This window comes from Helicoverpa zea, chromosome 19 (genome assembly GCF_022581195.2).
Source record: "Helicoverpa zea isolate HzStark_Cry1AcR chromosome 19, ilHelZeax1.1, whole genome shotgun sequence".
Lineage (NCBI taxonomy): Eukaryota > Metazoa > Arthropoda > Insecta > Lepidoptera > Noctuidae > Helicoverpa > Helicoverpa zea.
In genome coordinates, this window is record NC_061470.1 from 6518294 (window position 1) to 6535525 (window position 17232).

At 37.9% G+C, this 17232-nt stretch overlaps 1 protein-coding gene across 1 annotated transcript; it reads left to right on the forward strand.

The window, feature by feature from the left end:
* Window positions 1-35: 35 nt before the first annotated feature.
* Window positions 36-9224, forward strand: LOC124639522 (TBC1 domain family member 22B). Its single transcript, XM_047176936.1, has 4 exons — window positions 36-704; window positions 2264-2476; window positions 2804-3070; window positions 6911-9224. The coding sequence occupies exons 1-4, from the start codon at window positions 147-149 to the stop codon at window positions 7316-7318; spliced, it is 1446 nt and encodes a 481-aa protein (XP_047032892.1). The 5' UTR covers window positions 36-146; the 3' UTR covers window positions 7319-9224.
* The last annotated feature ends 8008 nt before the right edge of the window (window positions 9225-17232 follow it).

The window sequence follows — 17232 nt, forward strand, 5'->3', positions numbered from 1 at the left end:
AAGCAAAATAAGTAAATCTGTGTGTGGTTGGAATGTTAATTGTCTTTGGATGGTCAGACGAGTGATATGTCATATCAACAACATTTCCACTGTAATTTTTTGTTGTCCAACAAAGTTATTTAGAATGTTCACGGCTGTATTTTATTATGGAAAGCTACCAACCCGAATATGACAAGAACGGATTATTGTCTGATACGTTCTGGAAGACACCACAGCGCGCGATCCCGGGCAGGCCTTTTCAGACGGTCAAACGGACCGAGGTTATGTCTGGGTCATCGTATCAACAGTTTCAGGCGTCAGTGAACGACGCCTGGGACCTGGGCGACGACGACATCATATCTGGAATCGCTGAAACTAAAATATCCAAGGCCATATCACAAACTGCTGCTTTGAACGTGATAAATTCGCATAGGAATAGTAGTAGGAACGTAAACAAAAATGACGTAAAAGTTGAGAGTGAGATTGTGAAGCCGAAGGCTGAGGCAGTGGAGGTGAAGAAGAATGAGGTCCGGAGGGTGGGTGCGGGGAGCTCAGGGCCCATGCGGCACTACCCAGGGCGGCCTCGGCCAGTGAGGCTGTCGGCGCTGACCTCCCGCGAAGAGAGCAGCGAGTCCAAGCTCGAAAGGTTCCAGCAGATGCACGACAGTACTGTTATAGACTTGGATGACCTCAAACAGATCAGTTGGTCTGGCATTCCAGTAAAAGTAAGTCAATAACTGTCATAATTAGATGAGTCATGTCATAAAATGTTTGGGTATACTTGTAACTTTAGTAGGAACTGTCTGACTCAAAGTAGTATGCCTTGTTATTGTAATTAATGAAGGCCACTGAAGTTTATTTGAGCATATCACAACATTCATTCATATCACAACATATTGTGTAGTCTATAAACTGGATTCCATTGGCACCAAAAAATGCTGTCATAATATCTACAACAGAGCCTATCTTTGACACTACATTTGATATTTAAAGTAACCTACATACCTTTTTAAGGCAATTAGATTAGTAAAATTAGTGTCAGAACTATAGTTACCTAAATAAACAAGTCATTTGATTATCTGATCTCTTATCAGTGTGTAATTATAGTTCGGCCATTCAGAGAATGCGTTCCTGACACGTCGCGATTGAACTGACGACGTAACTACATTCATTGATTATTGATATAATAATGTTGTTTTAATGCTCCTCAATTGTTAAAACGGTAAACAACCAGCAAAAATATTTTTATCGTAACTGCAACGCCATTGCAAAGTTACGTCGTCAGTTCAATCGCGACGTGTCAGGAACGCATTCTCTGAATGGCCGAACTATAGTAGTGAATGGTTAGTGAGAGATAAATAATGTTTTCTTTGTTATATAATTAGCAATCACCACAGAACATGTAGTGTTTCTACTCATTAGTTTTCTTACATCTAAGTGACAATTACATGAACACGAGATTACCATAAAGTATGACATAGTCTTTGTACATTACTTTTTATGTCCAAATTAAATAGGCTGCTGGATTAATTAGATTTATAGTAATGAATAGGCAAGAAGCTAAAATAGCTGTAATGCCTGTGTCCCATCTTTAAGATATGTTCACTGTGTTTTGATGACCTCGATGGCGCAATGGTCGCCATGCCGGACTGCCGATCTTGAGGTCCCGGGTTCGATTCCCGGTTGGGTCGACAATTGTGTGATGAGCATGCTTGTTGGCCGTGGTCTGGGTGTTACAATATGTATTTATAAATATGTATATATGTAGTTTATCAGTTGTGTTAGCACCCATAACACAAGTTAATTAATAACTTACCATGGGGCTAACCGACCGTGTGTGAAAAAGTGTCTGGACATTATTTATTTATTTATTTAGTGTCCGGACATTACTGTTCTTATTTATTCAACATTTGACTTCAACAACTACTCAATATACAACCGGTTGTATACAGAAAGAAGAGGCATGAACCTCATCTCCTATTCCTATAACGAACCTATCTACTATTGACCTAGGCTTGTCTCAGTTTCATCCAGTTTCATGCTATTAAGAATCTGTTACTGAAGCAGTTGTACATTTTTAAGTGAAGAACCGACTTTGTTCTGTAGTGAATAGAATTTACACATCAATGCTGATCAGTAACAACATATTAACTACAGAAAGATTAGAACTTGAGATTGGTTCAGGTCTACTGAAAATGTTGAATTCTCTATCCAAATATGAACATATAAAATGTAAACAGCAGTCTTTTTGTCGACCTATACCATCTTTATATTATCTCTTCAGGCTAGGGCCATAACATGGCGTCTTCTTGCTGGCTACCTGCCTCCTAACGCAGAACGTCGCGTCGAGACTCTGGAGCGGAAGAGAGCAGACTACAAACACCTAGTGAAGCAATATTATGATGCGGAACGAGATGATGATACTTACAGACAGATACATATAGACATACCTCGCATGAGCCCGCTTGTGGCTTTGTTTCAACAGATTACTGTGCAGGTGAGAACTTATTCGTATACTACCTTCTTTTGTTAGCCAGCAGTTTTGCCTGCTTCCCATCTTTCATCTGTATAAAGAGTAGCTTTAGCCGGCCCCTATAAATAGGCTAAAGTTTTGTTTTTAATTTGGACCAGTAACATTAGCGCAGGTCCAAGTGAATGAAAAACCTTCAGCTTTATTATATTACAGTTAGATTATAGTTACTAGCCGACAAGCTGGCTTTTAAAGATATACCTAGTCACAGGCCTCAGCATTTAGTTATTGAGACTTCTCTCATGTTAGATTTTTGCATACAAGTGATCTAATAACATTAAAACCTCATTGCAGGTTATGTTTGAGCGCATCCTCTACATCTGGGCGATCAGGCACCCAGCATCAGGCTATGTGCAAGGGATCAATGACCTGGTCACACCATTCTTCATGGTGTTCTTACAAGAAGCCGCTCCAGGCCAGGAGTTAGACAACTTCCCTCTTGACAAGCTGACGGAGGAACAGAGGGATATAATAGAAGCTGATTCCTTCTGGTGCCTCTCCAAGTTCCTGGACAGCATTCAGGATAACTACATATTTGCTCAACTTGGTATTCAACACAAGGTTAGTGTTACAAATATTTATAGATACAAATGTAATATAACTGGCTTCCGCCGCGGTTTCACCCATTTCTTAAAGGAACTAATTACAACACCCTGATAAAAAGGAGTCTATATTCTGTAAAGGCTATGTGACTGGTAATTAGTGGTACTGGTAATTATTTTTTCCCAAATATGTTGGGGTCAGCTTCCAGTCTAACATGCAGCTGAGTACCAGTGTTTTACAAAGAGCAACTGCCTATGTTACCTCAACCAAGTTCCTCCGAACTCAATATCCTTAATAAGGCTGGTTGTCACTTACTGGGTTCTGACTACCCGTAACGACTGCCACAGATGATCAATTACCTATCGGTACATAATTATTATATGTAATTTCATAAGCCGGTGTTGATTCGTCGGCTACTAGGCCGCGATTGAAACAGCCAGTACATCGCCCGCACGTTATATATCGTTAATTTGACAATTGTTATGGCTCGCGCGATCCGACACGCTGCGGGGTGTTAAGTAGGCCACTTTCCGTGTTAACCGTATTTATAAGTGCCGCCTTTACCAATACGAATGATTGTTTTGTATTGCCTCGTGGCGCGATAAATTATATTCATGAAATGTTGAATTATACCCGACAGTCTTATTGTCAAATATTAGAATATACTAGTTGGATTTTATACATGAAATGTTCAATTATACCCGACAGTCTTCAGACTAGAGTTAAATTGTATATACTAGATTTTCCGGTTTCTCTCGCTTTCCTAGGGAAATACTTCTCGAATCCACATAAAAATTAGCCTATGGCCTTTCGTTTGTGCTAAACATTTAAATTGGTTCAGTAGTTATAGCGTGAAAGCCTAAAGGAAGGATAGATAGACTTACTTTCGAATTTATAAATTAGTAATGGCCGATGTATTTTCAGGATAGTTTAAACCTCAGTAACTAATTAAAGGCAATTAATCGCATGATACATTTGATTTATATCCTTTTAGAATCAGGATTAAATGATCGTCTGAATTTGAGCCTTTGATAAACAAATAATCAATCGATATTTCCTATCGGAGAAAGTTCATCCTGTCCATCCAAGTACATCCTGCCGTTATGTAGGACAAAGTAACATTAATGAAAAATTTGTGTAACCACTTGACAATATGATAATAGTGTAACTCTACCTATGTAGTATACAAATAAAGTAATCGATTAAGTGATAAGCACTGATTATACCTACCACCTGTTTCGATATCTCACTGATTGCCTGTAACAGTTTTTTTAAGCCAATTGCTCTATGAACGAGGATTAGTGAATAGATTACGCATCTGATTTAAAAGAATGAGGGTTTTTTTTTCTTGTTCTAGCGGTTAAAGCTTCTGTATATTGTACATTTGTGTGTAACGGCGGGCTGAAAATATAAAGATAAGATAACATATACCTAAGATGAAAAATCATCTCATCATCAAAATCGGCTAGCACAGTTGAAATAATACTTACCGATTCGTCGTTCGATCATGAAAATGGCAAATTTCATAGGGCGCATTTACCAGAGCTGTCTCTGGCCCAATTAAGTTACCTATTTGTACGGTTTGTACCCACCTGCTTAAATGTTTTTATCATTACACATAATTTAAATTCCGCAGATAAACCTTTTTTTGTATAATCCTTCCTTCTCCTTTTTTTATGAATGTAGAAAAACTGTCGATAAAAGTTTATTTTTATAAAAATTATGAGGCACGCTGGCAGTATATTTAAAAAATAGCTATTTAGTAAAATAATAAGTAAATAGCCATAGACTATTATCAACTAAATAGTATTTATGTAAATTTTTTGTAAAAACCGATGCAGCTATACTAATCTGGTTACACAGAAAGATAAGGTTTCTTTGTAACGTGGTAATATCGGAACAACGGCCTATTATACGTTGCAAGTTAATTGATTTCCTTGCTTTACGCTCCATTGTTACTACACGACCTCTAGTTCACGTGAACGTAGGGGCTTGTTGCAGAAAAATAAACGTGAAAGTGGTGACCTTTTAACGTGTATCCAATTGAGATCAATATCCTTCCTAAAATTATAAATGCGAAAACAAGGTTGTCTGTCTTGATCTGTGATTTACCTGAATAAAGCTACAAAAAGTACACAGATGGTCTATGGGAAGTACTTAGTCCCCTCGGAACATGCGTAGAACCGGCAGAGAACAACTATTATCTCAGTTATTCTAAATGCCTTCAAATCAGTTGTTACAATGGTACATAATTATGTTAATTGGTCCTTATATATGAAACAAAGAATAAGTAAACTAATTGGAGTACTTCCGCCAATAAAACGTGACTTATCGATATGGTGATGAATAATTAGCTTTCTTTTGTTTAAATGGAGTGCGACATCCAAAGGGTGCGTCCACATCTGGCGAATGCGCCGCGAATGCGCAGCACGCGAGCCGATCGCGAGCTGTCCGCGAGCTGCGCGCGTGCAGTCACTGCAATAGTTCGGTGCGCCTCTTTAGCGCAACTCACGCAAGGCTCGTATAGAGCGCGCGAGCGGCGCGCGATCTGCGCGCAATCAGTTCTCGCCCTTACAGTTCCGTATATTGGCTCAGTACTATCGAAGATGGCAGACGTCGCGCGCCGCCTGCGCGCCGCTCGCGTGCGGCGCTTAGGTCGCGCGCGAGCTGCGCGCGGGCGGCGCAGAAGCGGCGCACGAACAAAAATGCACGCGCGCAGCTCGCGGACAGCTCGCGATCGGCTCGCGTGCTGCGCATTCGCGGCGCATTCGCCAGATGTGGACGCACCCAAATACTTTACGAAGTAAAACTGTCATTAAAACAAAGTTTAGAGAGTTCAATCAAAGTAGTGTTTATTGTAAATTATTAAATTGCCATAAAAAAGGAGGTTCGTAATTCTCTTTATATGTATTGTAAACAGTTAATCAGTATACGATTTCACTCAGGCCAAAATTCACCAACTACTTATTTAAACGTCTGTTTTTTCAAACGAACTGTTTACTTTGAAACTTCTACATAAAAGTTCATAGTAAATACCTACCAGTTTTAAATCCTAATGATGTTTATGCTGTTGGTGGACTTGTGATTAAGGCGTAAGGTACCAAGAACTGGCTCGCTGAAGTCAATAAGGCCTGCAAGACTGTGGGCTTAATTCAGCATTCAACATAAACAAACATCTATGCAAAACATATCTAGGGCATAACATAACAAGTGCAGTCGCACCATATATTCAACCGCATGTTTACGTGCCTACAAGGAAATAAACAGACCTATCATTTTCCTACCACAAACCGCTTCTAATTAGCTCATATCACCCGACACACGTGGTTGTTATTCATTCGTACAAATGTCACGCGTCAATTGTTACCATAAACAATTAGCTCAGCTTTTAAAACCAGGAATATGATAGTCCCGAATTAGCTGGAGTAACAGGTAAATGTTGTGTTATTGTGGTATGTTAATAGGCTGTGATATGGCCTGTTGTTGTGTGTATGATGTCATGTAGGTATCTTTGGTTGTTTTCATGTTTTGCTATTCGTATACTAGTTATGCCTCTCGGTTACAACCGCGTGCCGAAGGTACTTCTTACGACCGGATGCAAAGTAGCCCATGTCTTCAACTCTAGCTAGATTATCCTGTATACCTCTAATTTAAATACATTGAGTAGTCTCAATGTGAAAGTGCGCTAAAGAGACTCGAAGTTAGTTGCATTTATAACCTAAGAGGGATTCCAAAGGTTCTAAAGATTTAGCAACTAATGTTGACAGTAATCGTCTTTATTACAATTGCCAACAAAAAAAAACCTACTAGAGAGTATTATGACTATAAAATGGTAACCGTTACGTTCTTTGTTTCCAGGTGAATCAGCTCAAGGAGCTCATACGTCGCATAGACTTACCCCTTCACGAGCACTTACAGACTCACGGCGTAGACTACTTACAGTTCTCATTCAGGTGGATGAACAACCTGCTAACTAGGGAGATTCCCCTTCCATGTACCATCCGTCTGTGGGACACATACCTCGCAGAATCTGACGGGTTCGCCACCTTCCAACTCTACGTCTGTGCCGCCTTCCTACTCCACTGGCGGGAAAAACTCATGCTCGAAAGAGATTTCCAAGGCCTCATGATACTCCTACAGAACGTGCCCACACAGAACTGGACCGACTCTAATATAAGTGTACTGGTAGCTGAAGCTTATAGGCTTAAATTCGCATTCGCGGACGCGCCGAACCATTTACACAACGCGGGAAAGTCGGACAGATGACCTGGGCGGTAGTCTGGTGATACCTGGCACAGTCGCGGAACGATGTCTATAGGGGAGTCTGTCAAAAAAACGTGAGGGTTTAAAAAAATGCTAGAAGTTCTACCGGTTTTGAGATCAAGCTTATACGCCACGGAACTTACATGCTATATATTTATCTACCACGTGGTATGGCTGCTAGAAATACGAATTAAATGTTGTCTTCGTATCGATATGCTGTGGTGAAAAAAGTGAATAAAATACAAAAAAAAAGTTGTTTAACACACGCATACAGCTACGACCATATTAGGCTAGGATTACAATGTATGAGAATTTTTGGAGAAATATCTCTGTTGTGTATAGACTTCTTTCCGTGACGATGTGACGACTATGTTGGCATTGTCTATGCTTGTATACCAATGTAGAGGTTTCGCAGTGTAAGGCGTACATACAATGCAAAGTGAGAATGTCAAGCCGACTGTGTGTGATCAGGGTAAAAGGTTTCCATTGCTTCCGCGTCTGAAGCTAAACTATGAAATACGATGATACTTTGGTGCTTAGTCAAGAATATGCGATTCATTCAAACAAATCCCGATCTTAGCTTAATAGTTCAAGCTATTTAGTTCAATGTTGTAACAACATATGTATGTGTCTTGGAGTGTAAAGTGTCGTAATACTAGATAATACAAGGGATATTTTGTTATATATGTTAAATGTACTCAAATATGTGACTACTTGAAGGGCTTTAATACTTAAATATTGGATGAATATCGATTGTAGCCGAGTTAGTTTCTCGACATCGATATTTTTTCGTAGTAAAAAGTGTGATGTTGTAAATATCAGCGAGAAAACACTACATTACCTTTAACTAGATGACAGTTTGACTATTCGAATGGAAGTTATAGACATTCTCAATATCGATGTTTTTACCGACATCGTGTTTCATAGTTTAGTACAAGACAATGCATACCCACTCCCTAGATTTTATAGTTGGCAATCAACACGCCATATTAATTGTTTTGCTATATAACGGCCTAATGGATTTAGTTAATACGATGGTGGAGCGACTCGATAATATTCGATATTTTGTGCACAACACTATAAATGTCTCCGAAAAAAAAAGATTATTTAAAGACGTTGATTTAGGTGAATAGAAATGATGCTAAGATTTAGTCTCGAATGTGAAATATTTTATTCGTCAATACTATATAAATAATGTAAAACAGTCAATCTATAAGGTGCAATGGTAGCAAAGACATCGGCATACAAGTTCGATATTCCAGGATAAAACTTGGTTTTAGAGATTATAACAAGCATAGTATGTAGTCATTTAATTGGTCCCGTATGCTCCATGATTATCGGAGACTTCTCTAGTGTTGTGTAAGAATGTATTATTTAATTATATAATGTTATTCTGTGTCGCTCACCAATACATTATGTTAAAGGGCAGCTGATTGCTGGAATAGGCGGATTGCACCATGCGTCACTTAACTATAGTGATTGAAACTGCGTTTACACTAACCAGTAGAAGCCGCAGTTTAAATAAGGGATCATCTAGGTACGTTAGTGTCGTTAGTTCATATTAATTTAATTGAGAATAAATCTCAAGTCTTATTAAAAGACCTGCAATTAGCTACTGTTATATAATAGTATTTAAGTTCATGAGCAGGTTGTTTTTAGTTTATTTCGTAGTAGTAATAGATTTTCGGGGTCAATAATGTTCAATAAATAAATTGATATAACGTGTAACATATCCACCGATTTAAACACCCGTTAAGTGCGTGATAACCATGGTGCGATCCGCCCCATGTAAAATACTTTGTTTGATTTATTTTTTGTTTTTTGTGACCTCCATTTATGTACTATTTGATTTTATTACTACGTTATTTTACTTAGATTATTATAGCATTATACATTATATATTTACGAATGTGAGTTTTATTTTTATAACCCAAAGATTTAACAAAACTGATTTGTACCCTAATTCAAGAAAATTCACGTAGGTAGAGGCATAACACTCTACACGATGAATGCCTGTTCTATAAAAAAAAAATTGGTTGTCTGTAAAGTCGGTTTACTGACGATAGTTGAACGTGACAACGTCATAAGAAAATATTGATGGAATGGTTGCATTTTTCAAAAGAAAATTTTCATTTTATTTGTTTGATAGATATTTTGTATGGATGTAGAGAAGGAGGTTAATGGAAATTATAATTGAACTGATCAAGTTACATTTATTTGTACGCATAAATACAATTATGTCATTTTTTTTTTAAATATATGTATTTATTTATTTTTTCCTAAGTTCCCTAAGTAATTTCATACTGGCTCAGTGATTTAAAGAAAAAAAATATATTGATTGATTTAATTGAGAAATGGAAATTGGGATGGAATTAGATAATCAAAAGTGTTTCTAATTTAAAATATAGGTTAAATTTTCTGGTTTGACAAGAAAAAACTACTTCGTACCTTGGTACTTTTCTTATTAACATTTTTTACCTCGAATTTAATTTATTCTTTAATTAAATGAAAAACATTTTTTATAAAAAAGAAAAATATATTTTATAAAAATTGGTGTCAATTAAATTGGCCCGAAGTGTTTCGTCGTCCTGACGTACGTCAACCGCAGCTAAGAACCAATCCCGAGTGACGGCTATGACACGATGCGCTGCGGGCCAATCACCGCTTTACCGCCGCCCCCGCGCTCCCTTCATACCACCAAAGGGACCCAATATATCACTTCTGCGCAGGTGAAAGTCAGGGCTCGACTTTCGTGCCGGTAACTGTACTTAACTATATAGCAAACGACAAGTCAGTACATGAACGCGCGATTGATTATTTAAAATGTGTAGGTAGGTAGTTATAAAAAGTAATCTCGTAATCGTGATTGCAACTACAATTTGTAGTTAGTAATCAAATTTTTGAACTACTTTTTACGATTATTTAATGTAATTTGCAGTTTTGATTACTAACTACAATATGTAGTTGTAGTTAGTAATCAGTAGTTAGATTTCATTTTGCCCAACACTGGCTATGCTCCATAATTATTTCGATCGAATAGTAAAGCAATTGATTTTTTACTCATCGTGAAATAGTTCTATTACCTTATTATTATAGTTTTGTTATAGCATAACCTACAATCGCTGCACTAGCGGACTGATGCTATTTATTTTAATTATGAAAGCACGAATATTCGACAATATATCACTGAACACATATTTACTATCGAAAGAATCATTACCTTTATCGTCGCAATTATCGTTGCTATAAACAATTTACACCACATTCACTTTTCACTGCACTTCATACTTGACGAAAATATGTAAATATATTATTGAATAGCAGCTGTTTACGCGAACGCATCGCTCACTCAAGTGGGAGAGAGACAGATGTCGAACGCTGCCGAACGCGTAGGCCGATTGTGCGATGGAACGCCTCAGAGCGAGGTAACGCCTCAGAGCGAGGTAACGCCGCATGAGTCATGTTTTTTCGTGCGTGCAGCCGGCTCCATCGATTTATAAGACGTTGTCACGTCAAAACGTAAGGTGATTTTATGGGGGACTAGATTCTGCCAGCGGGTACATCCGCATCCCGTGGGAACCTCTACACGAACCGGTTAAAAAGTAGCTTATAGCCTTCTTCGATGAAAGGGCTAGCTAACACTGAAATATTTTCTCAAATCGGGCTAGTAGTTCCTGAGATAAGCGCGTTCAAGCAAGCAAACAAACTTCAGCTTTATAATATTAGTATACATGAGCTTTTGCTCATTTTTTTCAATGAGAAAAAGCAGCTACTCGATTCAAACGCCAAAAGCCGTTTCTAGTTGAATAGCCTGCCTATGTGATACGGTTAGGCCCTGATTGACCAATTCGGAATTCATATAATTGCCGACCATAATATTTTCAGGACCTTATCAACCGTTAGAAAATCATGAGATCAGAAGCCGACGACAAAAGCCCGCCATAGGACCACAGTGTGATGTTTTCAGATCTTCACTAAAATTGTACACGTTGTAGGTACACGCTTTGTCAGTAAACCCAAAATTAAATCTAAAAAAGTTGTGGGCAAAATCACTAGCATTTTATTTTTTTCTTCAAACAAAATAAATAACAGTACGGCCCATTGCTGTGCTAAACTTTTCAGGCGCTTAACAAGAATTGGCAACATTTTCTTGCGCCAAACTGCGCAAGTCCAACCCCGGCCTTCACCTAGAACTTGACATCTACCTAGTGACCTGCAGCATCCAATAATCCTTATATAAACAAGATAACATCTATTCGAACAAAAACATTGAACATTTTACAATAAAACCCACATATTCACGAGTTATTTGTAAAGTTGTGTGTAATTTGGTGTTCTTCGTCATATAAAATCGATAATATCAGGAGCGAGAAGGTATCTTCTACGTTTCGGATGAATTGTGACCTTGACCGAGATATTGAGTCGGTAAGTAGTCCGATGCAATTTATGGATAAGTGTAGATAACGTTAAATTAAGATGTGAGTAAGCACGAACAAGGTAGCTATCAAAATAAGCTTGTTATTGCTGAGTTCCTAAGATAATTAAGTAAGTATATAGAAATTAAGTACACAAACCAGTAGTTTGCATAGTAAGTAGCACAATAAACAATAGAGATGTTAGTAGGTAATATAATTATATTGAAGTAATACTTATTCTTGTTTCTGGAAATAATGAGTTTAGTACTTACCTATGTTTTACTAATAAAATGATAAAAATAAATATTTAGAAGGAGGAGAATAGGTACAGCCTAAAGTAAAACGGCAATGCAGTTTTTGTAGTACCTACCTAGTTATCATATGAATAGACATGCTGACTTCACTCTTGATGAATTTACATTTTACCAATGACCATACACACCATTTTCGGAAGTCCATAAGGCAATGCCAATTTTTTTAAAGTAAAAAAATATGGTTTGTTCGTAGTTACTTATTAGTTATTTGATGAGATCAATTGCCTATGGTGCCTACATTGGGTTTTTCCAAAACATGGACAAATATAACAAATGCGGTTTTCCTACACCGATATAATTAAATTATGGCCGTCGAACCTATTTATTATGGAGCTGAAAATTTATTATATTAAGGATGATATACAATGTGGAATAATTATCGTGTTTAATTAAATGTATTTATAGCGGGTTATGTCATTTCAAATTATTTATTTACCTAATAGGATGATGTGGCTCTTGTATAGGTACCTATTTGTTCATTTCTAAAGAATACCTCAATAAGAGAATAACAAGTTGAGCTGCTGCGTCCATTCTGCCCCTTATTGAACTAAATATATTATGTACTTACATAGGTACTTACAGTAATTTCGACAACAATTTCTGGCGTTTTCTTCGAAGTGGTCGATCTGGATTTTTTGACGTGTGAAACCATACGTACCTAGGTCAGGTAGGTACATTACCCTGGTCATTCACAGAAACAACGCCAGCTCTGGGGGTTTGAGTTTCGAGTTCATAAATATTTGTGAAAGATGTAGGTAATTACAAAGTCTCTAATTGGCGACCACAACACTTTAATTTCACTGAAATTAATCCTGTAACCCTGAAACCTACCTGAAATTATTTCAGGTAGGTACTTAGTCGTCGTTGCTTTAGCCGAATGACGAAAACTGCGGACAAAGGTCTCCCCGAAGGTTCGCCACTTTGCTTAGTCTTCAGCAACCCACATAATTAATTAAATAGGTACATACCTAGGTACCTACCTACTACTGTAGATATCAATATCGTAAAAGAGTTAACAATGCTTCAGTTTGCCTAGGACGGCGCGCTAGCGTCATTCGATCCACCGAAACTAATACTTACCCAGATCATACCTAGTAAGAAATGAATGCATATTATGTCATCATTCCAAAAGCTTTGTTCTTAAAATGTGACCTAAATAAATCACTGACACAACGAGAAACCCGTATTCCTCAAATGCGGTTTACCGACTTACAAATAAACGCGGCTACGTGACAAAGGTACAATTTTCAGCACTCTATCCTCTCTTTGTTTAGAAGTGTAGATCTACTAAGGATGAAATTCCAACAAAATATTTGCAACATATTTTGTTTTAGGTACCTACAATATTTGTGCGCACACAAAAAGGTGCTACGCACTGTTGTTAAAAGATAAAAGATAAAAAGATATTTTATTTGTAAAACATGAGTATACAAGGTGTTAAAGGTATAATAAATAAGAATCATCATGTTTTGCCGTTATTAAACAGCGTACAAATATGATTGTAATGATGCAATTATAATCGCTAAAGAAAAAATGTCATAATATTAACCGTCTTACCACAAAAACTTTTAAACGTCAGTTTATGCCTTGTCTAAAAAAATGACAAATTATGACGTTGACATATGGTTCATTTTGCAGCCAAAATTTTATTAGACAAGTGTAAAACAGGGTTTAAAGTTTTTGTAGTAAGGCCCTAGGTGTTTAGGAAGTCTGTCAAGCTATAGTAGCACCTCTCAATTAGATATTTTTTCAAATGTATTTTAAATAGTTTTAAATTCAAAGTTTTTATTTCTTTTGGTATTTTATTATAGACTAGCTTCTGCCCGCGACTTCGTACGCGGATCCTGTCCCTTATCCAGCGACTACGGGGTCAGCAAAATCAAAGATGTGAATCGTCTGATATTGAATTTTAAGGGCCCGTTGACTTGAAAACAACGGAATACGCATAGCCATTACAACAGAAGCGTTCCATATATTTAATTTTTGTACTTCAACGGCAAAAGCACAGCACACTAAACAAAACGCTGAGAACTGAACCGCAATAGACGTGACCATAGGAATAAAAGTAGTGATTCTAATTAGTCCGCATTTAAGTTGTGTGTGGCAAAAATATTACACGTATTATTACGTAAAAAAACATTAAATGTTACTGAGATGACAAAGTCGTGATGACTTAGTGGAAGTCGTGGTGATTTAGTGGGTAGAGAACCAATCTGTCAAGTATGAGCGTGCGTCTTTGATTCCAGGTCTGGCAAGTACCTGCCAATGCAACCTTTCTAAGTTTGTATGTACTTTCTACGTATATTTTGGATACCAATGACCGTTATTTGGAGGGGATGTTAAACTGTAGGTTCCGGCTGTCATTGAACATTCTTGGCAGTCGTTATGGGTAGTCAGAAACCAGTAAGTCTGACCAGTTTTACCAAGGGGTGTTGGGTTGAGCGGGTAACCGGGTTGTGGAGGTCAGATCGTCAGTCGCTCCTTGTAAAACACTGGTACTCAGTTGCATCGTTACTGGAAGTCGACCCTAACATAATTGGGACAAAGGCTCTTGAGATAATAACGACAATAATAATGAGATATAAGCACCGCAGGACATCTGAGGCTGATAATGACGGGGAGTAGCGACCCCGCTTGGCTATATATACTGAGTTCTCCAGGGAGAGTATACTGTCACCAATCTCCGGCCGGTCGGAGTGAACCATGACGGGGGTAGGTCTCACGCCTCTGGTTTGGCTTGGCCGTCCAGAGTGGAGTCGCTAGAGCAGGGTTAGTAGCCCTGCTCGAAGGATAGGTGCCTCGGGGTAAGTGACCCACAGGGAACGCGTAATCTGCGTTTAAAATCTGCCGAGGAATCTTCACACTTCAGCCGCTCAAGTCCCTGTTGCCCTCTTGTTGCTATTCAGTGACTGATTCCCGGGGCCCAGTAAGTGAGCTGGCGAGTCTCCACCTGCTATTTTTACATGTATCTAATACATTGTCATCGGCAGGTGCAATGGTTCCCGTAGTTTCCCCTTTCCTAGTCCATTAGCATCCCATCACAATAGCCCAAGTAGTTTTCATCCACAGTTAGCAATGGTATAGCACAGAACCGGGGATTGTCTTTTTTTTTAACGACGTCCACCGGGGATTGTCCTTGGGTTCATTTCTATAGTGTATAAAGGGATAATCGTCGGTTTTGTGTCACCATTTCATTAAAGTTGTCTCGAAAGGGCTTCAGCGTGTTGGCTTCGGCCCCACGTTTGCCTCCCAAAAATTCGGAACTCTGTAGTCCCGAGGTCTGGAAGAGACATACAAAATAATAATGAGATATAACGCAACAAATTCGAAGAGGCTCGTGACGCCACGTCTAGGTATGTAACATTTGGACTAAGCAGTGACTTAACACAACATTCAAGCGTGTTATATCTTCGTTATTATTTGTTTGTGAGAGAGAGAAAAGAAAAAATACGTGTCAATTATTTTAGGGTTATCTAAAAGACGGACTAATTACTTTTTTTGATTCACCATACCTATTTCATAACATTCGTTTCTATACATTTCAAGTGTAGTATTGCTCTTAAAGTTCCACATCAGGTGTTCCAGATCTTCAATGTTGATACGTCAATAGAGAGTGAACCATTTTTGCTAAAACGTCATATCTTTATATGCTAGGCTCCTGGGGTTCCACATCAGGTGTTTTACATCTTCAATTTTTATAAGTCAACAGAGAGTGCTTATCAGATTGAACAACTTTTGCTAAAACGTCATACCTCTATATGCTATAGTCTAGCTGGGCCCCTGGAGTTCCACATCAGGTGTTTTAGATCTTCAATTTGTATATGTCAATAGAAAGTACTTATCAAATTGAACAACTTTTGCTAAAACGTCATACTTGTATATGGTACAGAGAAGCTGGGCTGTTGGGGTTCCACATCAGGGGTTCCAGATCTTAAAATTTATTATCTCAGCTGAAAATGCTCATCACATGAAACAATTTTTGCCATGGCACCATTTTTGTATCTCTTATAGTTTTGTTGGTCTGTTGGTGTTCTGCATCAGGTCTTCAAGTTTCGAAGATAAATTATAGCCTATATGTTGACCAGGCTTAATACTAATACAACAAAGAAAAAATCATTGAAATCCGTTCAGTAGTTCGGAAGATTAGCGTGTACAAACAAACAGACATACAGACAAACAGACAGATTTTTTTGGATTTGTGCTCCATTACTGTTTCTAAACCCCACCCAATTATTTTTTTTTTAAATATTCAATGTACAGACACAGTTTTTTACAGATTTATTATATGTATAGATATAGATAACTGGGGCCAAACATAGAATGCTATTGTGCATTAGTGTTGTGTTTGATCGAACTACACATAGTTTAGTATTATCTCTCCGGCTGCGACTTACCACATCCGAGAGACGATTAGAATTTGTTTTGACAAAAATTGCAGTTTCATAAATAAATAAAGATGGTAGGGTTAAAATTTTATGTTTTATAAAATAAGGCTTGCAGCTGTCTGTGATATCTAAACCAAACATTGCCCTGATACATCTTTTTTGGGATTTGAACAGCATTTCCTTATTCGTGGAGTTGCCCCAGAATAATATGAAAAATCTTAACACAGACCCTACGATGCCATGGTATGCCGTAACTAATGCGTCTGAATTCACGACATATGAAAGTTTCCATAGGGCATACGACGATGTACTTAATCTTTTATTAAGTTCTTCAGAATGAGCCTTCCAGTTTAATTTTGTGTCAATGGTTACGCCTAGAAATTTGGCTTTTTCTGTAGTGCTCAGTGGTGTACCTTTATAATTAATATTTAATTGGGAAGTGGCTTTACGTTGGCTGAACCACATAATTTTAGTTTTGCTTAGATTTATTTTTAGGTTATTATTGGTCATCCAATTGATTATCGAGGAAATAGTGTCATTAATTTCATTTTCATATAAACTCATACTCTTGTTTCTGTTTCCTTAAGTGAGTCGACCACAAGCTTTTTGTATTGCACACTGTGTGCCGTTTGGCACATCCGAAGGAATATCGGCATAAGTCTTAGGTGGACTGCTGAACAAGGTGCCTCTCGCGTAGGTACAAAGACGGCTTGGAGCCGTTGGTTGTACGCTGGACCGAAGGGAATTGTCGAATTCCATCTTAAGTGAGCTTACACATTCTTTCCAATTTGACTCAGTTCGCT

Excerpts from the sequence above, each read along its gene's own strand:
- LOC124639522 (XM_047176936.1), top strand. The coding sequence starts at position 147 with ATGGAAAGCTACCAACCCGAATATGACAAGAACGGATTATTGTCTGAT. Across the intron at positions 2,477-2,803 it reads TTCAACAGATTACTGTGCAG|GTTATGTTTGAGCGCATCCT; the intron begins GTGAGAACTTAT and ends ACCTCATTGCAG. Across the intron at positions 3,071-6,910 it reads AACTTGGTATTCAACACAAG|GTGAATCAGCTCAAGGAGCT; the intron begins GTTAGTGTTACA and ends CTTTGTTTCCAG.